Source organism: Pinus tabuliformis, chromosome 4_2, assembly GCF_031772625.1.
Source record: "Pinus tabuliformis cultivar Carrire ecotype Pingquan chromosome 4_2, CPIR1, whole genome shotgun sequence".
Classification (NCBI taxonomy): domain Eukaryota; kingdom Viridiplantae; phylum Streptophyta; class Pinopsida; order Pinales; family Pinaceae; genus Pinus; species Pinus tabuliformis.
In genome coordinates this window covers 413815097-413843082 of record NC_142304.1, presented here as the reverse complement: position 1 = coordinate 413843082, position 27986 = coordinate 413815097, and the positions used below count along the sequence as shown (strand labels likewise).

General features: G+C 37.4%; 1 protein-coding gene across 1 annotated transcript in view; it reads left to right on the top strand.

Annotated features, from left to right (window-relative positions):
- The window catches only part of LOC149169708 (Transducin/WD40 repeat-like superfamily protein), a 233819-nt gene extending 207374 nt beyond the window's left edge, over positions 1-26445 (top strand). The window contains exons 11-14 of the mRNA XM_089428776.1: positions 25413-25464; positions 25625-25765; positions 25942-26029; positions 26165-26445. Coding sequence (XP_089284902.1) covers positions 25413-25464; positions 25625-25765; positions 25942-26029; positions 26165-26218 — 335 coding nt within the window. The 3' untranslated portion in view covers positions 26219-26445. The remainder of the gene's footprint in view (positions 1-25412; positions 25465-25624; positions 25766-25941; positions 26030-26164) is intronic.
- The last annotated feature ends 1541 nt before the right edge of the window (positions 26446-27986 follow it).

The following is a 27986-nucleotide window of genomic DNA, read 5'->3' as shown; positions in this document are numbered from 1 at the left end:
TGAATACCTCCCTAATTAAGAGGGAGTGTTGGAAAATGTAACTAGGTTCGGTCTTCATTAAATGTATGAGTCATCTTGTAATCTACTTATCAAAAGAATAAAGAAAAGAATTATTATTATTATTATGACTTATTAAAGCATGGGTTTCATGCTTGGGTCATCATGTTTTAGGTCGAAGTCCCCAGTGTGAAGCAAATCTTTCAATGGGGAGGAAAGTAGTCGTAAGCTTTCAACACCTTAAAGGAAAAGATCAACACAACGCTAGTACTAGCCTTGCCAGACCTTTAACAACCATTCAAGATCGAGACAAATGCCAATGGTTAGGCCATGGGTGCACTATTGATGCAGCATAAAAAACTTGTTTGTTATCATTTAGAGACTTTCTCTCAAGCTATTGTAAACTATCCCATGTATGACAAAGAGTTGTATGCCTTGGTTCAAAGTGTCAAGAAATGGAAGCATTACTTGATTGGAAAGGCTATCATACATACAGACCACCAGCCTTTATAGTATCTCTAGTCACAAACCAAGTTGCAGCAGGCTCGTCACTTTAGTTGGATGGGATTCCTTCAACAATTCCATTTGGTGATCAAGTAGAAGAAGGGTACAAGTAACAAAGTGGCAGATATGCTTTCTAGACCTCCTGTTTTTGCATTTATTGTTTTAAAGAATGCTTCTTTATCTCATGATAGCTATGTTGAACAATATGCTACTGATGAAGATTTTAAAGAAGTATATGAGAAGCTAACCCATTGATCATAGGTGGAGAACTACCATTTGCAGGACAAGTTATGTTGAAATATGTAACTAGGTTCGGTCTTCATAATGTCTATTGTAATCACGATTTATGTATTCGATATTAAAGAGAGAAGAAATTTATTATTGTCATTCTTGAGGCATGGGTTTCATGATCAAGATAAATTTATTTATAGGTCAAGCACCCATTGAGTGCTTCTAGGTTTGTCATAGAATTATGAAGTCAAAAGAGTCATTGTCATAGATGTAAAACCTCTTTGGGAATGTTGTATCTTGTAAAGGATTTTTTTGTATAGTCAAAAGTATCATAAAGACCCTCCAAGACCTTGTCAAACAAGTCAGCGTACAAGAAGGATCAAGTCAGCTTCATGGACAACAATTCGACCTCCTAAGAAACCTATATATAGAAGAGAACTTGACCTCCTATGGATACACTCATTCCTCATCATCCAAGTGAAGAAGAGGCAGAAGAGAGGTAAGCGAAGAAGGATATAAGGAAGAAAGACAAAGTTTTTTTGAGTTTATTCTCTATCTTCTTCTCACACGTGCAAAGGTTAGGGAAAATTTACTACAACAAAGTCGAAGTTGAAAAAGAAACTGCTAGGGAAGGTCGAAGTTGATGGAAGTTGCTAGGTCGAAATTGATGGAAGTTGTAATGTCAAAGTAGTTGGAAAAGTTCATTAAGAAGGAGAAGTTTGACTTGGTCTTGGAGGGGTCTTTGACAAGGGTATTAGGTCTTGGAATTCGTTATTTGAAGTTCTACAAGAAGAGAAGAATTCTTGTGGGTTTTCCACTCAAGAGGAGAGGTTTTGGCCTTGGCTTGCAACCTACATTTTGTGTCCTCTTGCAAATTATATACTGTTCATAAGTCTAATAGATAGAAGCCCTAATCCGAGTCTCTAAAGGTCTTTTTCCAAATCGTTGTTGAAAGGTCAAAATTTCATCTTTGAAAGGGACCATGATTCACTTTTGAAGGCCGAGGTCCTAATCTTGGAAAGTTTTAGAACCTCAGGACCTCAGAAGACAGAAGATATTTTGATGTTAAGACCAATTAGAAGATCTAAGGCCTCAGGGCCGAATCTCCGAAGGCCAAAGAAGTCTCATAACAAGTCTCAAAAAATCCGACTATTACAGATGAGGAACAATACTGTCTACACTTTTGATGTAATTCAAGATTCATCTTTGTGATTCATACAGATCTTGTCAAGGGCCACCGACATACTAAGCTGACAAGGTCATTATTTTCAAGATTTGCAAAACATATTACAGTTTCTAAGGACGAGATTGAGGCTGGAAAATGAAGTCTCATATTCAGACCAATGAAGCTATAAATCCAATGATTGTTGGTCTATTGTGAGTTTTGCATCAGCTCTATTAAAGGAACCACGTGATGCAACTCATAGTCAAAAGAAAGACATATTGATGATGAAATCGACGCCTTATCTCTCAGGCCAAATCTCAGTAGGGTCGAAGTTCTTGAGAGGAAGAAATCTTTTTTTGATGTCAACTTGTCTTAGATGAAGGCATGAAAGGAAATCGAAATCGAAGACTAGATATAGAAATCCTTTGAAGAACATATGTTCCTCTCTATCTCAGCAGATCAAGGATTGATGGACTGATGCCTCAAGTGGCTGAATGAATAATGATCACAAAGATACAATGCAAGGTATGTGTCATTGCTCATCTAAATCAAGTTTACTTGAAGAAATGACAACTTTAAATATGCTTGTACGTAAGGAAAAAAGATGTGTAAGATCAATCCGAATCAGATTGCCTTAAGAAGTCTTTGTGACTGCTTGGATCAGTGAAGCACTAAAGATGCACTTCTACATATGCTAAAATATGTTGTACATATATGTGTAGACACAATCTAATTTCCTCTCTTCGATTAAACACTGGGTAATTATGAACCATATTTGTGTTAGAAAATCAGAAAGGCAGAAAGACTCTCTTATATTGATAATTACTTGTGATATTCTTGTAGTCTTATTAATTTTTCTTTATGTTCTTTTATCTTCTTTTCATCAAGCAATTATCAAATCAAAACATGAAGATCAACGACACCAGATTTAGGCACTCATGCAGGCTTAAAACTCCTCTATAGGGAAAAACCTAGTCAAACTCTTCCACTAGCAGATTCAAATCAAACTTGAGACAATCCAAGACCTTAGACCAGCCTAAAAGGCCTTCCTCCTCCACCAAGTCAGTCGTCCAAGATGATTATGCAAACTTCAGTAGTCTCTCCTTGTCTAGCAACTTCAACCCAACAACAGTCCAAAATTTTGGCCTCCCAGCTTCAATGTTTCGGCTCTACTGCAGTCCTCCAACTTTAGCTATCTTGCAGCTTCAGAATTTCGCACGTGTGAATTACAAGAAAGAGAAAATGGTCTCCAAACTTCTTTGCTAGGGTTTTTTTATTTCTTCCTTTAATTTTCCACCCTCTTTTCTTCTTCAGCAACTATAGATTGAACTTGTTGTGAATGTGCTCCAAATGAGGTCCTGTTGCTGCCTTTATATAGTGGATTTTGCCTCTTAATTAGCCTGACTTGTCCAGGTTGAGGCCAACTTGGTGGAGGAGGCCTAAATGACTTATTTAACACTAAAATAAATTTCTTTCTTAACTGATAAAGCCCAAGAAGGGTCTTTTACATGATGACAAGGACAATGACTCTTGACATTAACCCTAGAAGCCTACAAGCATGAAACCCATGCTTTAATAAGTTGATTTCTTTTACGATAAAATATATTTTTCTTTTTTTTTGACAAATACATTACATTATGACTCAAATTCAATTATGAAGACCGACACTAGTTACATTTTTCAACAATTTGTGTCAAGAATGTTTTCTTTCTGAAGAAGAGATTGGATTACGAAGTTGGCATATCTCACCTCTTTAGAAATGTCATATCCAATATGCAGGAAATGTCTTGTGCTTTGAATCTGATCCAGAAGAGGCTAAGGATATTATTTTCAAATAGGTCCTTGGATTTAAGGAAGGATGTTAAGGCTACACCATTTGCTAAGTTAGGCAGACATGACAAGAGGTCGAAGCTCCTCTTCAAACCATAAAGACTGATCAAATTATGTCCAACATAATACATCTTGATCTCAAGTTTCAACACAATCTGATATCTTGTTGAGGGGTTGAGACTTGATGGGATTGCAAAATCTAGGGTTTGGTAGATTGGAAGTCTTGGCCACATTCTAGGGTTTTGGATATTGGAATATCTAGAACTTGTAAACCCTAGGAAGGGCTTGAATAAGAAAACCCTAGGGTTTGTGGACAAAACCCCAGGATTGATCGTTTGCACTGAAAAATAGAAACCCTAACTTTTGCAAAAGGAATGATAATGATGTGAGTGAATCTGTTGAAGTTGCAAGGAGTCCTTAGATCAAGAGGGGGCTGCCATTCTTCTTAAAGATAAGTATTTTTGTATTTCTCTTATTTGATTATTCCTATTGTCTACTAGTAGTTAGTCTCTTGTTTTCAAATTCTTTGCTTGATTATAATTGTTCTTCCATGGTCTCCTTGTAAGGGTTACAGGTACATAATGAAGGCTGCTAAGGCTTTGGAAACAGATGTAGGAATAGAGAAAAGTTATGACAAAGGGACTCTCTGTAAAGAGAAGTATTGTACTAGATGAAATCTGGACTCGGAGTGAACAAAATGCCTTGATATGTACCAAGAAAAAGTATGACTGGATGGTGATAAGCACAAAACAAAGGAAGAAGATTATGAAGGGACATCTTGTCAGCGCAGGCTTTCTCAGGAACCCTTGCCTTAGCTTCAGGGGGAGTTGATCTCTGGATTCAAAGTGAAGGTTCTTGACTAGATGGCTGATGAACTCTAATAGCATCAGTAGCAGAGGGAGCAACCAATTTTTCCATGACTAGATCTGTTAGGGCAATCAATGTAATCAAGATGATGGAAGGAAGAAGATCAATTTATGGTTGAGCCAAGGCATGTAGCTCAACATATATTGAGGTACTAACATGGTATAGCTGGTCTTGGCATAATCAAATATGGCTTGAAAGATGTATCAAACAAAGAAGTTCAGCTGCAGGGCAAGGAGTGCTGAAAACAAAGAGAGTTTGTATATCGCTTCTTATTAGGCTATGAATCTTGTAGATGAGCAAGAAACAAAAATTTATTGCACTCAAAGGTTGAGTATGTTGCAGTGTGAAAGGTGAATTATGAAGTAGTATGATTGCAGCTTGCAGACTGTTTGATTAGGTGCAGATGACAACTTGATGACAGGTTGAGGCACCTTGAGATCTGGTACCAATACGTGGTACTAGAGTACATCTCCACTAATGAGTAGAGAATTGTTGCCCATAAAGAAGTTCGTGTACTTCAGAAACAAGCTGAGGCTTGTGGAGATTACCCCTATCGTTGAGAGGGAGTGCTTATTTGATAGCAGTATTTATGGACATTCTCCTGAAAGGGAGAATGGTCTGAGAGGCCAGAGTGCTCCCTAGATAAGGTTGAGTGGGTACCTCTTGGTGAGGAGACTGGATTACTCCCCATGAAGGGTTGAGTAAGGTCTAGACCTGATCACTCCCTAGGAGAGGGTTGAGTGAGGTCTATTAGCATCAAGATCTGATCACTCCCCAGGAGAGGGTTGAGTGAGGTCTGTTAGCATTGCGATCTGATCACTCCACAGAGAAGGGTTGACTGTGGCCTTTTAGCATCAAGGCCTAGAGTGCTCCCCAGGAGGGTTGAGTGCCTGCTAGTACTCCCCAGGAGGGTTGAGTTTCAACATTTTGGCCTAGTGAGAGGCCTTGGGATTTGAGGACCGATCACCTTGGAGGAGTGAGTCCTGATATGCTAATGATAGGGCATGGGTTAGGTACCAGCCCAAACATGGATACTAGCGAATGTTGATGGTAGATGATGATGCTAAGTTGATGTGACGACAACATGCGCATGGCTCACACTGTTGGTGACAACGAGAGCATGGGCCAAACTTTTGGTGAGATAGCATGAAGGACGAACATTCTAGAGAGAATGGTCCCTAAGGGCCAGACACTCAATGGAGTGGTGCCCCTTCATCATTGTGGCTTAGGATGAGGCTTTGGAGTTGGTACATGGGTTTCCCTAGGGTTTGAGCATGAGTGATGGCAACCTTGAACTAGTCGGAGTACCATGAGGTGAGATGCCCACTAGATCATGGTGACTAGTTGAATGGGTACCATTGGTTAGGAGTGCTAACTTGCGTTGTGGTGCCTATTGTGGTACCTATTGATGATGTTGATGTAGGTCAAGGGTTTTGACTTAGATGTTGATGCTATCGATGAGTTATACCTTTCCTAGAGACATCATGTATACATGGAACATATGGATAATCATTATGAATACCTCCCTAGCTAAGAGGGAGTGCTGAATTTTGTAACTATGGTCGATCTTCATATCTTCATTTGTATTTGTAATTGTGAATTGTGAATTATATTTGTAAATGCAAATTTATTTGAGGCATGCTCTTCATGCTTGCAAGAAAAGGAAAATATTTATTTTATATTCAAAAAGAGAAATATTGTAGACTCATCAAGAGCGGGAAAAATGAAATTTTGAATTTTTATTTTCCCTCCACAAGTGACCAAGTCAGCGCCTCCAAGATCATGTTAGCCTACTCAAAAGACACACCCCTTCACATGGACGAATCACTATAAATAGAGTCTATTCGCTCTCCTCCTAGACACTTCAAATCACACATCTTGTATATCTATTCAAGCAAGAAGATAAGGAGAATCAAGGGTAGGATCAAAAGGAAGAGTCACGTCTCATCTGCCATCGCTTTAGCTTACAAAGGAGGTCGAGATCTGGATGTAGATCTAAGGCACATTATCTCTATGGAACAATGTGGACCTGAGGCACATTATATCTATGGGAACAATGCGGACCTGAGGCACATTATCTTTGTGGAACTGTGCAAATCTGAGGCACGTTATCTTTGTGTAACAATGCGGGTCTTAGGCACATATATCTCTGTGGAATAGTGAAGGTCTGAGGTACATTACTGTGGAACCATGCGAAGTCTGAAGCTCATATTCTAAGGTATGATGCGAAGTTAAGTGGCATGATCTGAGGCTAAGACAAAGGATGAATTTCGGTCCTCTTGGAGACTTGTTCTCTATGGTATATCTCTGAGGCACAATGCGAACTCAGAGGCAGAGTTGTTGGTCGTTTGAATACCTTGTTGCAAAGATCTTTGTGGACAAAATTATGGAGGGTTGACTTGGTCATTGATGTTTGGTCATCTTGCTGGTTAGTTGACTTTGATGTATCTCTTGTTGCATTGGTTCTCTAAGGAAAAGGTTGGTTGGGTTTTCCCCATTGTGGGTTTTCCCAGGTAACATCTGTTAAAATCTGAAAGTTCTATGCAGAAATTTAAAATTTCTTTGCAAAAACTTGAAAGTTCTATGCGGAAAACTGAATGTACTTTGTAGAAAACTGAATGTCCTTTTGCAGAAAATTGAATGGAACTTAATGTACTTTGCAAAAAACTGAATTTTCTATGTTGTTGCAATTACTTAGAATGCAAATTTCTTCTTCAAAACTTTTCAGATCAACAATTGTAGATAGAACATAAACTTAAGGATCATATGAAGACAACCAAGCACAAATATAAGACACAGAGTGAGGTCCAATGACTAGGGAAAAACCCACAAGGGGAAAACCCAAATGATTTTTCTTCTATTAGATTTCTTCAATTGTTCAATAGAGTACAAAGAGAGAGAGAGAATGAGAATGAATAAAGTCACCAATGCTTGATCAACTTGCAGCTGAAGTTCTCTTGCTCTTTGCTTGAAGATCTCCTTCTCTTGATCAGATCTTTTCCTTCACACTTGCTCTAGCTCTTCCCTTGCTCTTACTCTTCACTTGCTCTCACACTTCTCTTGCACACACTCAACACTAGCTCTCTTTCTTCACAATGAACATACTACTCTCAACTCTCACTTGCTCTTGCTTAAATGAATGAGCAAGGAGAGGAGTTACAAAATGAATTCATGCCTTGGAGCCAATAATAGGAGAATCAAATTCCATGAGGGAGAAGTTATTTGAGGAGAAGTGTAACTCATCCCAAGAATAGCGAAAGAAGTATGCTTGTCTTGAGGAATAACAATTCGAATTAGGGAGAGAGAGAGTTACACTTAAACATGAGAGAATATTTAGTGAGAGTTACAAATCTAATTGAATGAGGGAGTTACAAGTGCATTTAATGAGGAGTTACACTTTTGCCATACATTGAATTAGAGAGGGAGAGTTACATTCTCTTAAGTGTGGATTTACTATATTATTCCAAGAGAGAGGTTCAATTTTCCAAGTAAGGGATTCTCAATTTAATTTAGTTATTCCATGAGAGAATTTATTTTTATTAATCCATTAAAGGTGAATGATAAAAATATTGATTCTTGACGTGTATAATCATGATTGATTTGATTTTATAGTGGATTCCATATGTCAAGATCATCCTTGATCATTTAGACATGACTTTCCATTTTTGAAAAGTCACTTCCAAATTGAGATGTGACTTACTATTTTTTGGAAAGCCATATTAGAATTGTTAGAAATGAAATTTTAGTATAGGTGGTTCAAATAGAACTGAAAGATATGATTTCTTCTAGGAGAAATTCATCCTTGAGCTGTCAAATTTTAACAACATCTTGTGTTCTTTGTTTGGCTGCTTCTTCATGGTAGTACTTAGTACTGTCATTGTATTGTTGATGTCTTCTATATAATTTGCTTAATAATGAAATTCATGTTTAAGAATATGCAAAAAGATCATTAAACATGAAAATAAATTATCAGTATAGAAGACACTTGTAAAATCAACAAAATTACCGGTAAAATACATAGGAAATACAAATCGAAATAAACAAGGAATGCAAGCAGGAAGTCTCAACTTTATTTATACTAATATGGAAACTGATTTTACAAATCACTAGAGGATAGTTGAGATGGGATCCTCCAAATTGAATCTGGCCTCGGGATATTTCTGCCGCAACACTGGATTTGGCCTCCCAAAAATGGAAGTGCAACCAATAAGCACTCCTGTTAATTCTGAATGAATTCATCAAGGGATGAGATGAGTTTTTGTCCAATCTCACTGAAATACCAAGGGTTTTCATCCCGGGGTTGACTGTTGAGAACCAGGTTTTCAAAATCTCTCACAATGACAATACACAAATCCAAGATCTCCCAAATGATCTCATCCTCCTCCTTTTAAAGGCTCGGTGGATAGATCTCCAATATTCTAGAAGTATTTTTTTATTATTATTCTAGAAGCTCCCCCTTGACTTCATCTAGGTGAGTTTTAATTTAATTTAATTTTACTTAAAGTCACTTTTGGTCTTTTCCTTCAATTAATTATTTTCCCTTTTATTTAATTAAGTGACTAACTAAAGTCACTTTTAATCTGGGAAAATGGTAAATCACCCACCATACTTTCTCTGACTGCTGGAAGTCACTTCTCATCTTCCCATCCTGTAGATCTTCTCGTTCCGGGTCCAATGAGCTATTACACTAAGGTGTTCCATTGAATATTCCTCCCAGAATGACACCTTAAGCGTAATCAATTAAGTTAGGCTCAATAATAACCTCGTTTTACGGGAATTATCAAAATGCAACGAAACCAAAAGCAAGCTATGCAGAACTAACTCTGATGATGGAATATGCGAAGCAAATGCCGTTGGACCCCATAAAACTCCTCAAAATGCCTCCGGGACCTTTGGTGACGTAATCCTGCTATTATGACTTGGCCATTACGTACCTTGGACATCCATCATGGCTGTACTATAGAGGAAACTAAAAATGGGTACATTACAATGCTTCTGCGGCCCATGGTATTTGGATGGGGAAAAATTATAAAAAGAAGATAGGAGTTCATTTTGGATATGATTGGATATTTGATGAATTAATATTGGAGCTCTAGTAGCTTATTGTGTGAGGGGAAACCCTTGTGGAGATCCCAATTTCGATGTTGGAACTATACAACTTAGTTGGTGGTGATTGCTTTCAGTGGTGAAACATCCACCCTAGCTAGTCAAGAGGGAGAACCACTTTAGTTTCTTCATTGGTGCACATCAGAGAAGGAGGATCAAATACCAAAGTCCAGAAGAAGGGTCTAATTGCAACAATACACATATCTTCAAGGAGGATCAATTTATTTGTTGAAGGCTGAAATATTTCCCAAGAAGAGGGCTCAATTGCTTAGAGGGATGAGATTACAGGTGCTAGGCTTCTTTTCTTAGAGGAGGCTGAGTTGATTTAAGGGGGAACCATCCAAATTTTGCTAATGGTTTCCATGAATAATTTTTTGTAAATTTCCCCAGAATTTATTAATAAAAATTGGCTAGAATTTTGCTGTGGAATTTTATCTAGAAATTACAGTTATTGACTCCTTATTTTTCTTGTGTGGATTTAAATAAAAATGTGGGTTCTCCAAATTTTCTGTGTCGAATTTAATTTTGTGGCAAAATTATTTCTTGAAGTTTTTTGGGAAATGTCTGGGAGGATTACAATGTAGGAATTTATAGGGTAAGTTCTTCAGACAGAACACCAAAGGACACCGCTCACAAACAGATCACAGATCAATACACCAGTGTTCTTGACGTGGTTAAAACCCTCAAAGAGGGAAACAATCCACGGCTTGAGCTAACGCGACCACTTTAGGCAATTTATTAATAAAAGAATGAAAATTTACATCAGCTTCTCTCATGAACGGTTACCCTACAAATGACCCTCCATGCTCTTTAAATAGAGATCATGGACCAATCGGGTGTTAAGCCACGAATCAAGTGTCAATAATACCGAGGAGAGAATGAACCGTCGGATCACTACATATCGTGACCGTCGGATTGTAAGTTACAAAAGTACATAGTAAAGAAACACACTTTACCTTACTCTACGCTAGACCAAGTTATACTTAACTATTTCCTGTGTCGGAATATCCTAACATCCCCCCCTAAGAACAACTTGGGATAGGATTGAAGGATGTACAAATATGACATAGTAGGAGAAGGAAGGAGGCATTAGAGCCTATCCCCCCTTAGTGACAACTTCCTGAACTCCAATCATAAATCGAAGTTTAATAAACTTCGCCTCTGTGAGAGCCTTTGTAAAGATGTCTACAAATTGATCATCTGTTGAACAATATTGCACTTCAAGAACTTGGTCATGAATGAGCTTTCTGATGAAGTGCATGTGCAATTCAATGTGTTTGCTGCACTGATGTTGGACTGGATCTTTTCATAGTTGAATGGCACTTTGATTATCACACCAAAGTGTAGTCGGATGCTGCTGCTAAAAGCCAAACTTTGATAGGATCTAACGAAGCCACAGGGCTTCCTTACTAGCTTCTACGGCACCACGATACTCTGCTTTTGCTGAAGAAAGAGAAATGGCACTTTGTTTCTTGCAAGCCCATGTAATAGGTCCTTAACCAAGAGTGAACACATAACTTGCAGTAGACTTCCTGTTGACCACTATCGGTCAACTGCCCATAGCAGTACACCCCCTTTTTTCTTTGCAAAAAGGGTAGCGCTTGATCGACATGTCCGTGCCATCCTTCAGTCATCGACAGTTTGATCAATTTATGTTGTAAACCCAGTCTGCATGTATAAATTGTAAATAATCTTAGCAGATATGAGTCATGTCTGTAAATTGTCTAGGTGGACCTAATTTTCTAAGTGATAATCTACGTCCCGGAAGGTTTTTCGTCTCACCGATCCATGATCGGCAGAGTTTTCCTTCAGCGTAACCCCAAAGCCGGGATGGATTTTGTCACTAGAATCTTAGGAGAATCCTAGTGTGTTAATCTGCGAGATTATAGTTGTGTCGCAGAACTGGGTGGTTTATGAGGGTCTATGTCAAATGGGTTCTCCCCCTTGAGATGTAAAGTTGTAAAAGTCATGATGTAAAGTGTCTTGAGGGTTAGAAAATGTTTTAATCCCCTCATAAGTCCTAAGTCCTAGGTCCTAGGTAATTTTTCCAAAGGCTAAGTTCGAGGATCCATTTAAAAATAAATTAAAAATTAAAAAAAAAAAAAAATAACTGAAAAATAAAAAATAAAAATATATATATATATATAAATGAAAATTTAGATAAAAATTAAAAAAATTAAAAAATAAAGTAAAAACCTAAAAATAATAAAATAATAATATTTATGAGTAAATAAATGCAGAATTTCAATTTTTAATGCATTAAAAAATTCGACGGATGAGATTAAGAGATGTCTTGATCCTCATCGACGGTCGAGATCATTTTGACATGGATCACTCGAACTAGCTGTTGGGAATTTTTGCTTTAAATAGGGTGCTAGGAGTCATTTGAGATCGGATAAGATCTGTGAGTCTTGTGCTGAAGAAGCTCTCTTGTAGTTCATTTTTTTGTGCAATAAAGAAGACTTTGGGGTTAAAAATCTTGTTGGTGTTACTCTTCTGAAAATGCTGTAAGATTGTTCTATTTTTCTGCATAATTTTATTTTCAGCCATTAATGATAGCTTAATGAAGATTGATCTAGGCACAGGTATCTTGTCTGATCTTTGAGGTTTGAATGATAGTTTAGATTCTGAAATATATTGGCAGGTATCTCCATTTGATCGGGGTTTCACTATTGTTTTCTCCTTCTATGTTGATGGTTGACTTTAAGCTGTGCAGGAAATCTTTTTTTTAGATTATCGGGCGTTGGGGGAAGTTCTCGGCTGAACCAGCCAACTCTCGGATTGTGTTTTCTGAAAGAGCCCAGCCAGTTCTTGATCCCAGGCTTATCATTCGAAATATATTTTTTATGAATGCATGCAAGGTTTTCTGAAGCGTTTTATATTAAAATTAAATTCTGATAATATTACTGCTGTTATTGCTAAATCTGGCTGTTCAAGGGTCAAAATCTGTAAATTACTCAGCTGATCTGGGGTTCCAAATTTTGCTTTATACACAGATTTCATTAGGGTTTTATTTTCTTTTAATTGCAGGTGCAGGGTTTTGAGAAATTCTTCAGGATTCTGGAGCTGGAAAGATTGAAAATTTTGTTACTGGATTTTAAACACTTTTACTCTCATCCTGCTGCCATCTCCTCAAAGCTCCTTCAGGCCACCTCTCTCTCTCCAGCTCAGCCATCCATAAACGGTTCTATCGATTCCCTCTGCCCAATAATTACGCCAATCTACAAGGGAAGACGCAGTGAAATAAATCGTTGGTTGCAGGAGCAGCTCAACAGGCTCTACGTAACTGAGGAATTCTTTCCTTTCTCTGTCAAATAAAAAAAAAAGGTCCCTGTTATCAAGCTGAAGCCCTCATCGTTTTGATCTGAGAAGTCGCCCCAACGCAATCCTGTTCAAATTCGATCAGCACAGCTGCATTAAAATACTCGATTTGTCCTTGGGGTTTCTCAGAGCTGCGTCCTAATTCATGGTTTGTCAACGCAAATACGCCTTTCTCCACCCGTAATCCCACTGCATAGCTTTCTTTTCTCTGCTGGCGGAGGAAACTGCTGAGTAAATGGTGTTACGACTGAGGCATTTCGTTTTGCCTCTGGTCACGTCTGCAATTCTTCCCTTCCGCAATTGATCTCTATCGCCGCTGTCCAGATCTCCGTCTCCCTTCCGTGCGGCTGCATAATCTCCTCGTTCTGCAACAAATTCATTACTACCTGTGCACTGCTCGCCCATCCGCATCCTTTCAGTCCGCCGTCGAAGAAACATCCCGCCGTCGAGAGCTGGAAATCGCAGTAAGAGCACGTTTCTTCTTGTGGGTATATACGTTGGTTAGCATAAGTTAAGGCGTATTTTTTTTTTTTTTTTTTATGAAGGAAACATCTAAAAGGTCACGCGTTATTTCGCATTTTACTTTAGTATTAAGTTACGTTTCCATTATTTAGATTTAGATTTCAATTTTTTACATAGTCTCATTTATAACTTTAGACTAGGTTATATTAGATTTTAGGTTTTGTTTATTAAATTTTAGATTTAGGTTTTTAGTTTAATATTTATCTTTTAATTTAGTTTAGTTTAAATTTCTTTTGAATCATTAAAAAAAATAAAAAAATAAAAAAAATAAATAAATAAATAAAAAAAATAAAAAAAAATAAAAAATTATAGATTTAGATTTTATTTAGCTTTAGCTTAAAATCTTTTGTCGTATTTGAAAAGGATAAAAAATATTGTGGGAAATTTTTGCCAGATTCAGTTTTTCTTGGGAAGTTATCACGTCATATTTTTCTTGCTGAGATTTAAGTTTTCGATTTATGATTAGCTGCATGAATATGATATCTGGTTAATGATTCATAATTGCGTGATTGTTTAAAGCATTTATCTTTTGAAATTTTTTTCGCTGGGATATCATTATTGAACTTTAATCGCTGAATCATTATAAGAGCATTGTGGTTTTACTGGATATCTTGCATTGTTCGATTTATTTGATGATAAATGATTGTTTTTCATGGTTTATATTTCTACAACATCTAGCAAGTAATTGTTTAAACATCAATCCCACAAGGCACTGGTCTTTTAACTTAACAAAATCAATTTAGTGCTTGCTCCTTCGTGTCTCCCAACTCAACTGGTTCACAGTTGGTTTACTTGTGTAATGATCATATATTGTAAACTTCCTCAATATAATCATGAAGATGTCAAGATGCGTCTGTTTGTCCATTATTTAAAGGGTGATGCTTTGAACTGGTTTAATAGTTGTCCTGAAGATTCCTTCATTTCTTTGCAAGACATTGTCGATGCTTTTAAAGATAGATATGGTGATCCAGATAGCTCGCCTTGTGCCCCTAAAATTGTGCAACAAAATGAAAGTAATCTTGTAAAAGGTCCAGCTGTCCAAGACAATCCTTCATATCAGAATGTGCCATCCACTTGTACCATTGCAGATAATAGCATTGTTTTACGAAACGGCCGAACCGAAACGGAAACGGCCGTTTCAATCCGTTTCGTTGCAAATTTTTTTGACCCGGCCCATGACCCGGTTCGGCTGGCCGAGTCAGCTATGACTCGGCCGAGTCAGCCAATGACTCGGCCGAGTCATAGCTGACTCGGTCAACCCGGCCGGGTCCGAGTCCGAGTCAACTATAAACGGTATTGTGTTTAAACTTTAGCTGAGGAGGTTGTATAGCTTTATTGTCGTTGCTTAAAGCCTTTCCAGAGATATATATAAACTTTAAAGTCTTAGGCTTTAGCTTCATTGGATGAAATTAAAGATTTGATACATTTCTCGCAACTCAGAGAGAGCACAAATAGAGGTAATGCTGAGAATGGAGGCCCCATGAACATTCTGTCATAGTAATGAGTTCCTGGAGCCTTAAATTACATAAGGTTGACCCATAATTATGGCTAGTACTGGGAGGTAACATATGCCAGCAAATCCATTGATAGCCTAAATGCTGACTCGTTGAGACAAAAGCAGCTTGTCTGTTAAATACACTCATTCTTTGAACATGCTAAGAGATGCTTCAGAATCCAGATTAACATATGGTACAAGGGAAATAGTGTATACAAGTAAAGATTCAAGAATGGATGCATTTTAAAATTATGAACCATCAAATTCATTTGATTGGATGTTTCTTGATAGTGTACTTTATAAAGTTCATTGAAACAGAATTCCTGCCTTTCATTCAATTTTCATGAACTAGAGACACCATTTAGTTGATGAATATTCCTTCATGGTAGTGTGGTTGATCAGTTGTTTTTGAAAGCTTCCACAAAAGGAGATTGGAATTTGACTTCCTGGTTAGCAGAAGCCCAAGCATTAATGAGACTGAAACTTCTCTTCCTTCCTTACAACTGAAGTTGCTGTACTACTTTCTAGGGTCATCTAACTGGTCAGATAACAGTAAATTTATTGATTTTAGTTATACATAGAGAAATGATGCTTATTTAATGTATTTTTATAAAAATTATAGAAATTAATGTATTTTTTAGAGAAATTATGTTTTTTTATAAAAAAAATAAATATTTAATGTATTTTTTACAACGACCGAGTCATTGAAATCGAGCCGGCCGAGTCATTGCCGTTTCCGAGTCCGAGTCCGAGTCGATCCTCGGCCGAGTCCGAATCCGAGTCCGTTTTGTAAAACACTGGATAATAGTAGTGTTGACAATGAAAAGGAAGATCATAAGCAAATTATACAAGATCTATTGCTACTGGTAAGAAATATGGAGATAAATCAAACTAATTACGCCAATGATGTGAGAACTTTATGCACTCACCTGGAAAAGCGTAATAGGGAGATGGAGATCATGCAAAATCAACATAGTAAGGAAATTGAAGCCATGAAGATTAATCATGACACAGAAATTAGATTCATGCAAAGCAAGATGTCAGGCTTAGAGGAAAATATGACGACCATGAAAGCTGATCATGATAGGGAAATTAATTCTATGCAGACCAAGTTATTAACTATGGATGAAGAAATGACTATCATGACGTTCAATCATAATAATCAGTTAGCTACCATGCAAGCAAATCATAAAGAAGAAATAAACTCCATGCAGTATTGCTTGATGAATATAAAGGAAAAGAACGATAAAGTAATAAAAGATATGGAAGAAGACCATGCCAGGCAAATCAATGCTATAAAGGTTGAACACTCTAGTCAGATAAATGCCATTAAAATACAGGTTCAAAAGTTTCAACAATGGTCAGAGGATGAGAGAAACCACGAGACATCAATAACTGAGGCATTTCGTTTTGCCTCTGGTCACGTCTGCAATTCTTCCCTTCCACAATTGATCTCTATCGCCGCTGTCCAGATCTCCGTCTCCCTTCCGTGCGGCTGCATAATCTCCTCGTTCTGCAGCAAATTCATTACTACCTGTGCACTGCTCGCCCATCCGCATCCTTTCAGTCCGCCGTCGAAAAAACATCGCGCCGTCGAGAGCTGGAAACCGCAGTAAGAGCACGTTTCTTCTTGTGGATATATACGTTGGTTAGCATAAGTTAAGGCGTATTTTTTTTTTTAATGAAGGAAACATCTAAAAGGTCACGCGTTATTTCGCATTTTACTTTAGTATTAAGTTACGTTTCCATTATTTAGATTTAGATTTCAAATTTTTACATAGTCTCATTTATAACTTTAGACTAGGTTATATTAGATTTTAGGTTTTGTTTATTAAATTTTAGATTTAGGTTTTTAGTTTAATATCTATCTTTTAATTTAGTTTAGTTTAAATTTCTTTTGAATCATAAAAATAAAAAAAATAAAAAAAAATAAAAACTTATAGATTTAGATTTTATTTAGCTTTAGCTTAAAATCTTTTGTCGTATTTGAAAAGGATAAAAAATATTGTGGGAAATTTTTGCCAGATTCAGTTTTTCTTGGGAAGTTATCACGTCATATTTTTCTTGCTGAGATTTAAGTTTTCGATTTATGATTAGCTGCATGAATATGATATCTGGTTAATGATTCATAATTGCGTGATTGTTTAAAGCATTTATCTTTCGAAATTTTTTTCGCTGGGATATCATTATTGAACTTTAATCGCTGAATCATTATAAGAGCATTGTGGTTTTAATGGATATCTTGCATTGTTCGATTTATTTGATGATAAATGATTGTTGTTCATGGTTTATATTTCTACAACATCTAGCAAGTAATCGTTTAAACATCAATCCCACAAGGCACTGGTCTTTTAACTTAACAAAATCAATTTAGTGCTTGCTCCTTCGTGTCTCCCAACCCAACTGGTTCACAGTTGGTTTTCATCATTTCATAGGGTCTACCTCCCTTAGCCATGGGAGACAGGGTTAAACGGAGAGATCGGGGATCAGGGTGACAGCCCCCAGTCTGAGCGTTGTCGTGTCAATCTGTGCGACAACACTTCCAATCATCAGGGTCACCAGCGCAATCGGAATCAGTGAAAGCAACCAATAGAGGAGATGCTACTGCACTGTAATGAATCCCAAACTGAACTGTACCTTGAACATAATGAAGTATTCTTTTAGCTACTTTCCAATGACTTTCATGTGGGTTTTGCATAAACCGAGCAATAAGGCCAACATCAAAGGAAAGGTCAGGACGAGTATGGGTCAGATACAAAAGTTTTCCTACAAGTTGATGGTATAAGGTAGCATCAACTTCAGGGGAAGTACAAGTGACTGAAATTTTGGCTCCAAACTGAAAGGGAGAAGGGGTTGGCTTACAGTCTTCCATGTGAAAATGGCGTAGAAGATCACAGGGATAATTGGACTGGGAAAGGGAAATACCTTCCTTGGATTGCAAGACTTGAAGACCAAGGAAATAATGCAAGTGTCCTAAGTCTATCATTTCAAACTTATTTTTAAGGCTGGACTTCACATGGTTTATAAGGTTCGGATCACTACCAGTAAGGATAAGATCATCAACATAAAGAACAAGAATGATAAGAGACTTGCCCACTTTCTTGCTGTAGACAGTATTGTCAGAATGACACCTAGAAAAGCTAGTTTCTAAAAGAAAGCTATCCATTTTGGCATACCAAGCTCGAGGGGCTTGCTTGAGACCATAAAGGGATTTCTTAAGCCGACATACAAGACTGGAGTCTGTTTGTATAAAGCTAGTAGGTTGTTCCATATAGATTTCTTCGTGCAAGTCCCCATGCAAGAAGGCAGATTTAACATCCATCTGATGGACTTCCCATTTGAAAGAGGCAGCAAGGGAAAGAAAAAGGCGTATATAGTTCATTTTGGCAATAGGGGAGAAGGTTTCAGTGTAGTCAATGCCTTCAACTTGTGAAAAACCCTTAGCAACAAGGCGAGCTTTATGTTTATCAACTTTTCCTTCTGGTCCATACTTGGTTCTGTAAACCCATTTGCATCTAACAAGTTTTCGTCCCTTTGGAAGAGGAACAAGATCCCATGTATCATTTTCCAATAATGAACGATATTCTTCATTCATAGCTACGTCCCAATCTGGATAGCCTGAAGCTCCTGCAAAGGTGTCAGGATCAAAATTCGCTGAAGCTTGAGCCAATAAAGAAGAGGCTCTATCGAACTGAGAACGTGTATGTCGCTGATCTGTAGGATCACCGGCAAGAGCACCTGCTGCATCCCGAGTAGCACGAACCCATTTTGGAAGCGGAGGAGCTGAAGGAGGATCCTGAGAAGGTGGGGGAGGATTGCCATCCTCGCTATTATCATCTGAAGAAGAAATATTTTCAGAAGTAGAAGGGATAGAGAGAGGTGGCACATCAGCTGAGCTGGGCTCGTAGGTCGATATATTTTCAGCAAACTTTACATCTCTTCTAATGATAACATTTTTGAACTTAAGTGGAATAAGGCTATATCCTTTCACATCTTCAAAATATCCAACAAAAATACATTTTTCACTCTTAGGTTCTAGCTTTATGTTTCTCATCTGGAATATGGACCCATGCTTCACTTCCAAAAACACGAAAGTGACTTACATCTGCTTTAATTGAGCTCCATGCTTCTTCTGGAGCGATATTCTTTAAAACTATAGTAGGAGTGCGATTTACTATGTAATTTGCATAGTTAATTGCTTCTGCCCAAAAATTAAGACTAAGTCCTTTAGATTGAAGCATACAATTAGCCATTTCCTTTAAGGTGCGATCCTTCCTTTCAGCTACACCATTTTGTTGTGGAGTATATGGAACAGTATGTTGCATTTGAATTCCATTCTCAGTGCAAAAGTTGATGAATTTGTTGTTAACATATTCTTCGCCATTATCAGATCTTAGCTTAAGAATTTGATGTCTAGATTGTTTTTCAACAAAGGCCTTAAAGGCCAAGAACATGTTAAATACTTCACTCTTGAGTTTTAAGTATACCCAAGTGCGTCTAGAGAAATCATCAATGAAAGTTAAGAAATACTTGTAGCCAGAGAATGAAACAACTGGAAGTGGACCACATAAATCACTATGCACAAGCTGTAAAGGGGTTGAGGCGTGCCAAGAGGTACGTTTTTCAAAACTATCCCGATAATGTTTTCCGAGTACACATCCGGAACAAACACCATCTCTGCAAGATACCATTGGAAGACTTGTCACCATATTTTCTTTACATAGATTCTGAAGGGAGCGATAGTTTAAGTGACCAAATCGCTCATGCCAAAGTTTGCTCACTTCATCATTATGAGCAACAAATATTGAGGGAAGATTTGATGACCCAAAGTTGTTAAACTTATACAACCTTGTAGAATCATCAACAATGCCAGTAGCTGAAATCTGTCTAGGATCTCTTAGGTCCTTAATTACAACATCGTGAGGTGAAAATTCAATGATTTTACCTTCACCTGAATGAGTTATCTGATATACAGATAGAAGGTTGCAGGATAAGGTTGGAATACATAATACATCATTAAATTGACCATTCTCTACATGAACAGTTCCAGTCCCTACAACACTAAGAGATCTATCATCACCAACATATATTTTTTTGGTGTTACAATCATTTAAAGAAGAAAACATGGCTTTGCTTTTGGCCATGTGGTAAGAAGCTCCAAAATCAATGAGCTACTCATGAGAATGAGAAGAAGAAGATACATTTAGTACATAACCAGACCGAGATGCTTGACTACCACATGCAAAAAGTGCTATTCCTGAAGATGAAGTTGAAGTTGAAGAGTGCTCCAAATGGATGTTATGCTTCTTCATTGCTGCTTCCAGGGCTTCCATCTTTTTAAAGCATTTGGATTCTAAGTGGCCATCTCGATTACAAAAGTTTCAATGTCTATCAGTCGTCTTCTCTTTGTTTTTATTTGCCTTATCATTTTGTTGAAATGATTTTTCATTTTGAGACTGAAATTGCTTAGGACCCTTGTTTGGTTTAGGACCATTCTTTTTAGGATACTGCTTCTTAGGATTCTTTGAATTTGGTTGCTGCTGGGCGGCTAAGGCTTTCTTAGAAGAGTTTCCAAGATTAAGAAGATCAAGATATAAGAGATTTTTTTGTTCTCTTATTAAAGAATCACAAAAGACATCAAAAGAGGGGGACTTGTAGTCTTGTCCTTGAAAAATAAAGGCTTCTCTAGTAGAATGGAAGGTGGAAACAAACACAGAGTAGGCTGGTCCCAACTTAGTAAGGATGGAATAGATAAGGCTGCCATCCTCTTTCTCAACCTTAACACTTTCCAAGAGAAGTCTAAGGGTCTTGAACTTGGACAAAAAATCTTCAATGGAAGAAAACATATTGGGGTCCAATGTAAGCAACTCATTTTTGAGTTGATGGGCTCTAATTTCATTTTTAATTCCAAAAACTTTAGTGAGCTGTTTGATTGCTTCATTAGGAGTATCAAGTTCTGTGATATGGAATCTAAGGTCTGGAGAAATAGACATCCCTATCAACCCATGTGCTTGATAGTTGATTTGGAATCTGGGTCTGGATTGATCTTGCGTATTTTCCCATTTGGCTGCCTTATCTTCATCTTGAGGTTTGGTTTCTTGGCCTGAGGCTATTCTGTAAAGACCTTTACTTCTAAGTAAATCCACAATGTAGGACCACCATTGGAAGTAGTTGGTGCTGTCAATAATAACTTGGCATGGACTTTCCATTTTAACAGAAACTGAAGCTGTAGATGCTAAAACTAAGTGTTCCAATGGAAAGATCTCGAAAAATTAGGCTAATTAAAAAAAAAAACGGCTCTGAAAATGGCTTCTGGATGAAGAAGTTATGGCTTTTTGAAGAAAAGTTGTTGAAGATGCCGACGAAGTGCGTGAATATGCGGAAATGAATGATAATGTTATATTTACACCCCCCGCTCCAAACTTAAGCTAATTAGCTCACTTAAAAAAAAATGTGACTCACTTTTATAAATAAGTGAAAGTCACTTTTACAATGGTACTTTATGAGCTACCCACTAAGTTGTAACTTAAATAAAAATAAAGAGACTTTAGAATTATAAGTGACTCACTTTTTATAATGGGTGAGAACACTTTTACATAAAGTAACTTTAAAACATAAGTTACATGTGCTTTTTGAAAAAATAACTCAACAAAAAGAAAGACTTGAACTCAAGACCTCTATTCTCATAAAGTAACTTTGGACCAAGTGAGCTAGTTTAAAAGGTTAGTAATTTTTGGAAAAGAGGAAGGGGGTTTTTTATTTTTTTAGTCACTGAAGCTTTGGGGTGCGTGCTTACTTGAAAAAGCTTCTTTTTGCCTACAAAACAAAAACCACAAAACCCAACATGGACATACAAAAAAACAAACCTTACAACTTGAAGTTAGCTTTAGCCAAAAACTAAATATTTTCCTCAATGTTTTTGATTTTCCGAGATCACACTAAGGCGCGGCGGAAAAGAGCATACGCATGAGAAATTTTTTTCCTTTCTGTTTCTGATTTTCCCAAATTGCACAGAGTTGCAGGGCAAAGAGAATATGCAAAAATGAAAGGTATAGATCTGGTTATAAAAAAACAGAGAGCTAAATAAACTGAATTAAACAGAGAAATGTATAGCTAGAACTGCAAATAAAGACTGTATACCTCCAGATCTTAAAAATGATGTAGCTAGGGCTACTGGAAGCCGTTTCGCGTGAAACGAAAGGGGTTCCTCATTGGAACAGATGCTCCTAACACAATAGAGCAGTCCTCTCGGCCCGAAAACAGTAAAAAACAATAGATCTAGGAAACGACAGTCAGATGCAGTTCTACCGGCTTCAGATTTGGATCACCAATGTATGCGGCCCTCAAATAGCTCTGATACCATGTAGGAATTTATAGGGTAAGTTCCTCAGACAGAACACCAAAGGACACCGCTTACAAATAGATCACATATCAATACACCAGTATTCTTGACATGGTTAAAACCCTCAAAGAGGGAAACAATCCACGGCCTGAGCCAACGCAACCATTTCAAGCAATTTATTAATAAAAGAATGAAAATTTGCATAAGCTTCTCTCATGAACGGTTACCCTACAAATGACTCTCCATGCTCTTTAAATAGAGATCATGGACCAATCGGGTGTTAAGCCATGGATCAAGTGTCGGTAATACCGAGGAGAGAATGAACTGTCGGATCACTACATATTGTGACCGTCGGATTGTAAGTTACAAAAGTACGTCGTAAAGAAACACACTTTACCTAACTCTACACTAGACCAAGTTATACTTAACTATTTCCTATGTGTCGGAATATCCTAACATACAAAATAACTTAAAAGGGGATATTATAATAGCCTATGGGAATGGATAGGCTACTGAGTTAGTCTCCATTCCCAATACTCAAAAAAAGGGACATTACAATCCTCCATTCCCGAAATGGCTTGAACCCAAGCAATTCCAACCTCAATACCAGGATCCGAAATGAATCTAACAAATTCCTATTGCATCAATAAAATGAAATCTAGAACTTGTATGCCAGGACCAATTCTTGAATCCCAAATGAATCTGAAGAGGGCTCCACTAAAATCTTGCTGCATCAATAGGATACTATTGATCCTAGTACCTCTTGCCAACTCTTTCCCATGATACAACAAATTATCTATCACAAAAATCTCTAGATCCCAAACCTTGATATCATCATATACCCTAATGGTGGTAGGATATTTGAGTAAGCCAACCAAGGGAAGGATGTCAAAGTCTTCCTCCCATGGGTGTACGTCACCTGGATCTCATTTCCAACATTGGAGTCCATCATGCTTCCACTATGCTACTTTGATGACATCTAGAATACCATTACACTGGAGCTCTATCTCTTTTTCCTGCCTCCCCACAAAATAGCCATCCTATAGAAGCAACCTGAGAGACCTGCAAGACTCGGCTCCTTTTTCCATAGAGGGAAACACCTTGTACCAAACTTCCATCCCATGCTTATGTGTCATCATCCTCTCTCTATTTGGGCTGAATAATGTGCAAGGCTGCTCATCAATCACGTACCTACTCATATGAAAATGTGGATTCAAGGTACTACAAGCCTTGCCTATGTATTTCTGAACAGGGTTGATGTACATCACACCTCTTGCTCTTGCTAAATGCAACTCAAGAGCATGCTTTTGTTGCTGCCCCATCAGGAATTTTAATTGCTCCTCAATACTAGAAAGCTTGGCAGCTTTCCTAGCACACATGATTCCACACACCTCAAGCTCATTGTCCTTCTTTAATATTGTGCCTTTTAGCCTCCTGAGTTTTTCCTTCATTGCTAAGAGGCCTTCTGCAAGATTATTAATTTTTTCCTGAGTATGCTCCTGGTGACTATCAACTGAAAGCCCCGTAACCACGATGGATGTCTTCATACCCGCTTGCACTTCATTGATGGCTGGTGCATAATGGAAATGCTCAAGCATCTTGTACAATTCTGCCATTTGAGCCTTTAATGAGTTCTCAAGAAGAAGTGATTCATGATTCTTTTGATGCAAACTGTACCTCTCCTCAATCCTGCAAATCCAAAGATTTTTCAGCTGATCATCATAAGAGGCTCACCTATCAAATCTTGTGTGTCAATGCTACTGTCATCCTCCTGTGTTATGGCATCTGTAGATGTCGAGGAATGTGCTTCACCAACCCTTTCTTCTTCTACCAATTCTTCCTCAACTAACCTGTTCTTTAGGAAGTAAGGCATTGTTTCCATGCTCCATTGTCACAACTGCTCTTTTGTCCTCAACAACGTTTCGCTGCAATAGATCCTTACCAAAGTGATCGACTATCCATGATGGACAATTTTGCTTCCTTCTTATTTGGTTCTTACCCTTGTTGGAATATCTTGTGATCTGCAACCCCATTGAATTTGCAGGAATTTGCAGTCAGCCGTTTTTTGAGCCCCTATATGTTGTGTTCAACCAATCTTTTTGAGAATTCATGAGCAGTAGGTGAAACAACCTGCTCTTTCTTCCAAATAGCAAACAACTTTGATCACAGTCGCTTGCAAATGGCATCATTTTCGCCTAAAATTATGGACAAAATATTTTGCATGCTGGTTTTGACAATGTCTGGTGACGCTCTTTGATGTTGTTGAAAAAGCATCAGAATATTTGAAGAATCAGACTGTCACACTCTAGATCGAGCATAATGACACACGATCTAACTCTTGCCATACTTTCTAAGACCTTGAGCGTCTTACCAAACGTAGGGCCCTCGATATCATGCAATCCATTCAAACTTTCTACAATCAACTGTCTAACCTTTCTTAAATGTCATGTTTGTTTTTGATCCCTTAACTTCGAAAATAAGAAGTGGCCGGGTTGGTTTCCTAGTCAGAATTATGGGGTGGGATTCTGGGGAGTGTCCATTTTTGATGTGATGTCTGTTTTTGACCCCATAACTTCGAAAATAAGAAGTGACAGGGTTAGTTTGCTAATGCCAATTTGTGAGATGTCACAGAAACCTTGCCTTGACTTTTCTCTAAGTTAGATATTATTAGGTTTACAACCGCATGAGAGAATAAACAAAGACCTCCCAGATAGTTTTTCTTCAACGAATAGTATTGGTGAATCTTATACAACACCTTTGTTATCAGAAAGGTCAGTCAAAATCACAGTAGATGTGGAAAAGTCAAACTATAGTGAAAAGTCAACATTTGTGGTGCTAAATGGTGTTACTTTTGTAAGCGACTAATATTTTTGACGTGTTATTACAATCTGTTTCATGTTTGTTATAAATCGTGATTAAGTCTTCACTGCCATTTTGTATCTCCTGCTCTCTGACAAAGAAATATCAAACCAGCAAGTGTCTGTTTCACCTGATCGATTCATCTTAATTTGGTTTCTTGAATACTTTTCCAGATGCACATTTACTACCGATGGAGTTGCCAGAAATTGGATCCATAACAGGAGGGTAAGATTCACCACATGTTTCATTTATGTTTTACCAGAAACATTGTCAAAATGATTGGTTCAAGATACCACCTATTTCATTTGGGATTGAAAATTCGAGTCTAAGCTTTGGAGCAACCTGGAAATGAAACTTTTGGCCTATATGATGTTTTGCTATCTAGGTTTGGCAACATTGAAAAGATGGCTTGGGATGGATGTGGAGAGAGATTGGCTGTGTCATACACTGGTGGAGATTTGATGTACTTTGGTCTTATTGCAATCTATGATACAAGGAGGACACCATTTATATCAGCATCATTAGTGTAAGTCTTTCTCGTGCATGTTCTTTTATCCATAATTTCTTAAAAGATATCTATGAAGTCAATTTGCGATCTTCTTGAAGATATCTTCGTACTAAACATGTCAAAGGAGGTTTACAAATTTGACACTTTCATTTTTTCCTGTTGACATTTTGCATCTTCTTATTTGTAACATTCAGAGGATTTATTCGAGGACCAGGGGAACAAGTCAAGCCTCTTGCATTTGCATTCCATGATAAGTTCAAGCAAGGACCCCTATTATCTGTGGTAATTATTAAATGTTATTTAACTGATAAGAGTATCATAGTGTTATTTTTTGAAGTTTTTCCCTCTTCCCTTTGTTGTTTCAAGATGATTGTTCAGTGGGACCTAATGTGGCCTTTACTGCTTTGTTTTCGACAGTGTTGGAGTAGTGGTCTGTGCTGTACATATCCTTTAATATTTCGAGCACACTGATTGCTGGTCAAAATCCCTTGTAGGGTGGACTTCTGTTGTATCCAATTTTTATGGCATAATTAGCTAGTTTTGGTATTTGCATAGATTCCAGAATTCCATTTAGTTTTTTAGCTCGAGAAGAAAGAGTTCTTTTCAAGAATTGTGTTGTTTTTAAAAATCAATAAGCCTTAATATGATATTTTGAAGGAAATCACAATGCCATTATAGAATGTTTGGCTTCCTATTCATATCGTGTCTATGTGGGTTGCCCTTTCTTATTTTTAGCATTGGCAAATATGTTGTTTTGTTATCCATGGAACTAGCTAATTTTATTTTTGGATTTGTCTCACCCTTCGTTGCATTAAAATAGTGAATGAGTTTTGATAATATGTTTTGCTTACTTCTCTTGGAGGAATCATTGTAATATGTAAATGTTCCACCTTTAATAAATTATTTTTCGAAGTCAGTTTATTTGTTAATTGGTTTTACTTTGTGCATTACATCACAGACATTCTATAGAGGAAGAGGATCTAGGATAGCTGATTATAATAGATTTGCTTGTTTTTGGTTACTATCCCACAAGAAGCTTGGCACTGTTAAATATGGAACTTAAAGGGTTATAAAATCAATTTGCATACCTGCTATGGCATGCATTTTAAACAATTTGCCATTAGAGGAGACCCATCTCTACATATTTATTAAGATTTTAGCAATGGCACATCTGCTAGCCAACGATATTGGCTCTTATCCCTCGTATTTCAATCTTATTTGTAATTTCATTACTTATGTTAGACTCCTCACAACTGTTTTTTCTATGAGGACAGTTGGCATTCTACAGAAAAATATATGCAAAGTATGGGTCTAAATACATAAATCTCTTCTAGATTTGCAAGAGGGATTTCAGTTTTGAAAGCATGTCAAATGGATTGAAATGTGTTGAATTTTTGTAGCTATGGTCGGTCTTCATTGTTGAGAAATCTAGGGCATCAAGGTTAATGGTTTCTCTTCTATTAGTAACTGCTTGTGAATGCTTTTTTGCTTCTTAGATTAAGATATTCTTTTACTTTTAGTATAGTATTATTCCTCATCAAACAACTACCAATGCATTAAGCATATTGAGACAAGAGACATAGAATATAGGCTATAAGTTAGGGCCAAAACCTCTCCCACTCGAGAGGAAAACCCGAACAAATTCTTCTTCTTATAGAGATTCCAATTAACGAATACCAAGACCAAGACCCTTGACCTATTTGCCACTCCAAGACCAAGTCACACACCTTCCTTGATGAAGTCCTTCTTGAAACAAACTTGTTGCTTTTTCCTTCCTTCTATGGTCAACGCAAGTCAAACTATTTGCACTTCTGCAATTTCAGTCTCATCCACAGATATGCAACTCTCGGCTTATCTAATTCTCACGTGTGAGCTGTTTGGAGATATCTTCCTTCTTCGCTTGACTAGGAGACTCAATCTTATGACCTCGGCTATGATGTATGCTGATATAAAGATCCTTTTCTTGGCTCCTTTGCTGATTGAGAAAACCCTACTGCAGAACCCTTAATACATGCCACACGTGCGAGGAAAAAGTAACCAAAACAATGCCAAAATAACTCGGATTCTCCTCCTCCTTGTGCTAGATGAGAGGCTTCTATCTCTCCTTTTCACACCTTTTGATGTACTTCAGATGCAAGACTAAATTCAGTGCCTAGAATGAAAGTCGAGCTGCCTATAAATAGTAGTTTGCCCATGCAAATTAGCTGACATGACTTGGAGACAAGGCCGACATGCCTTT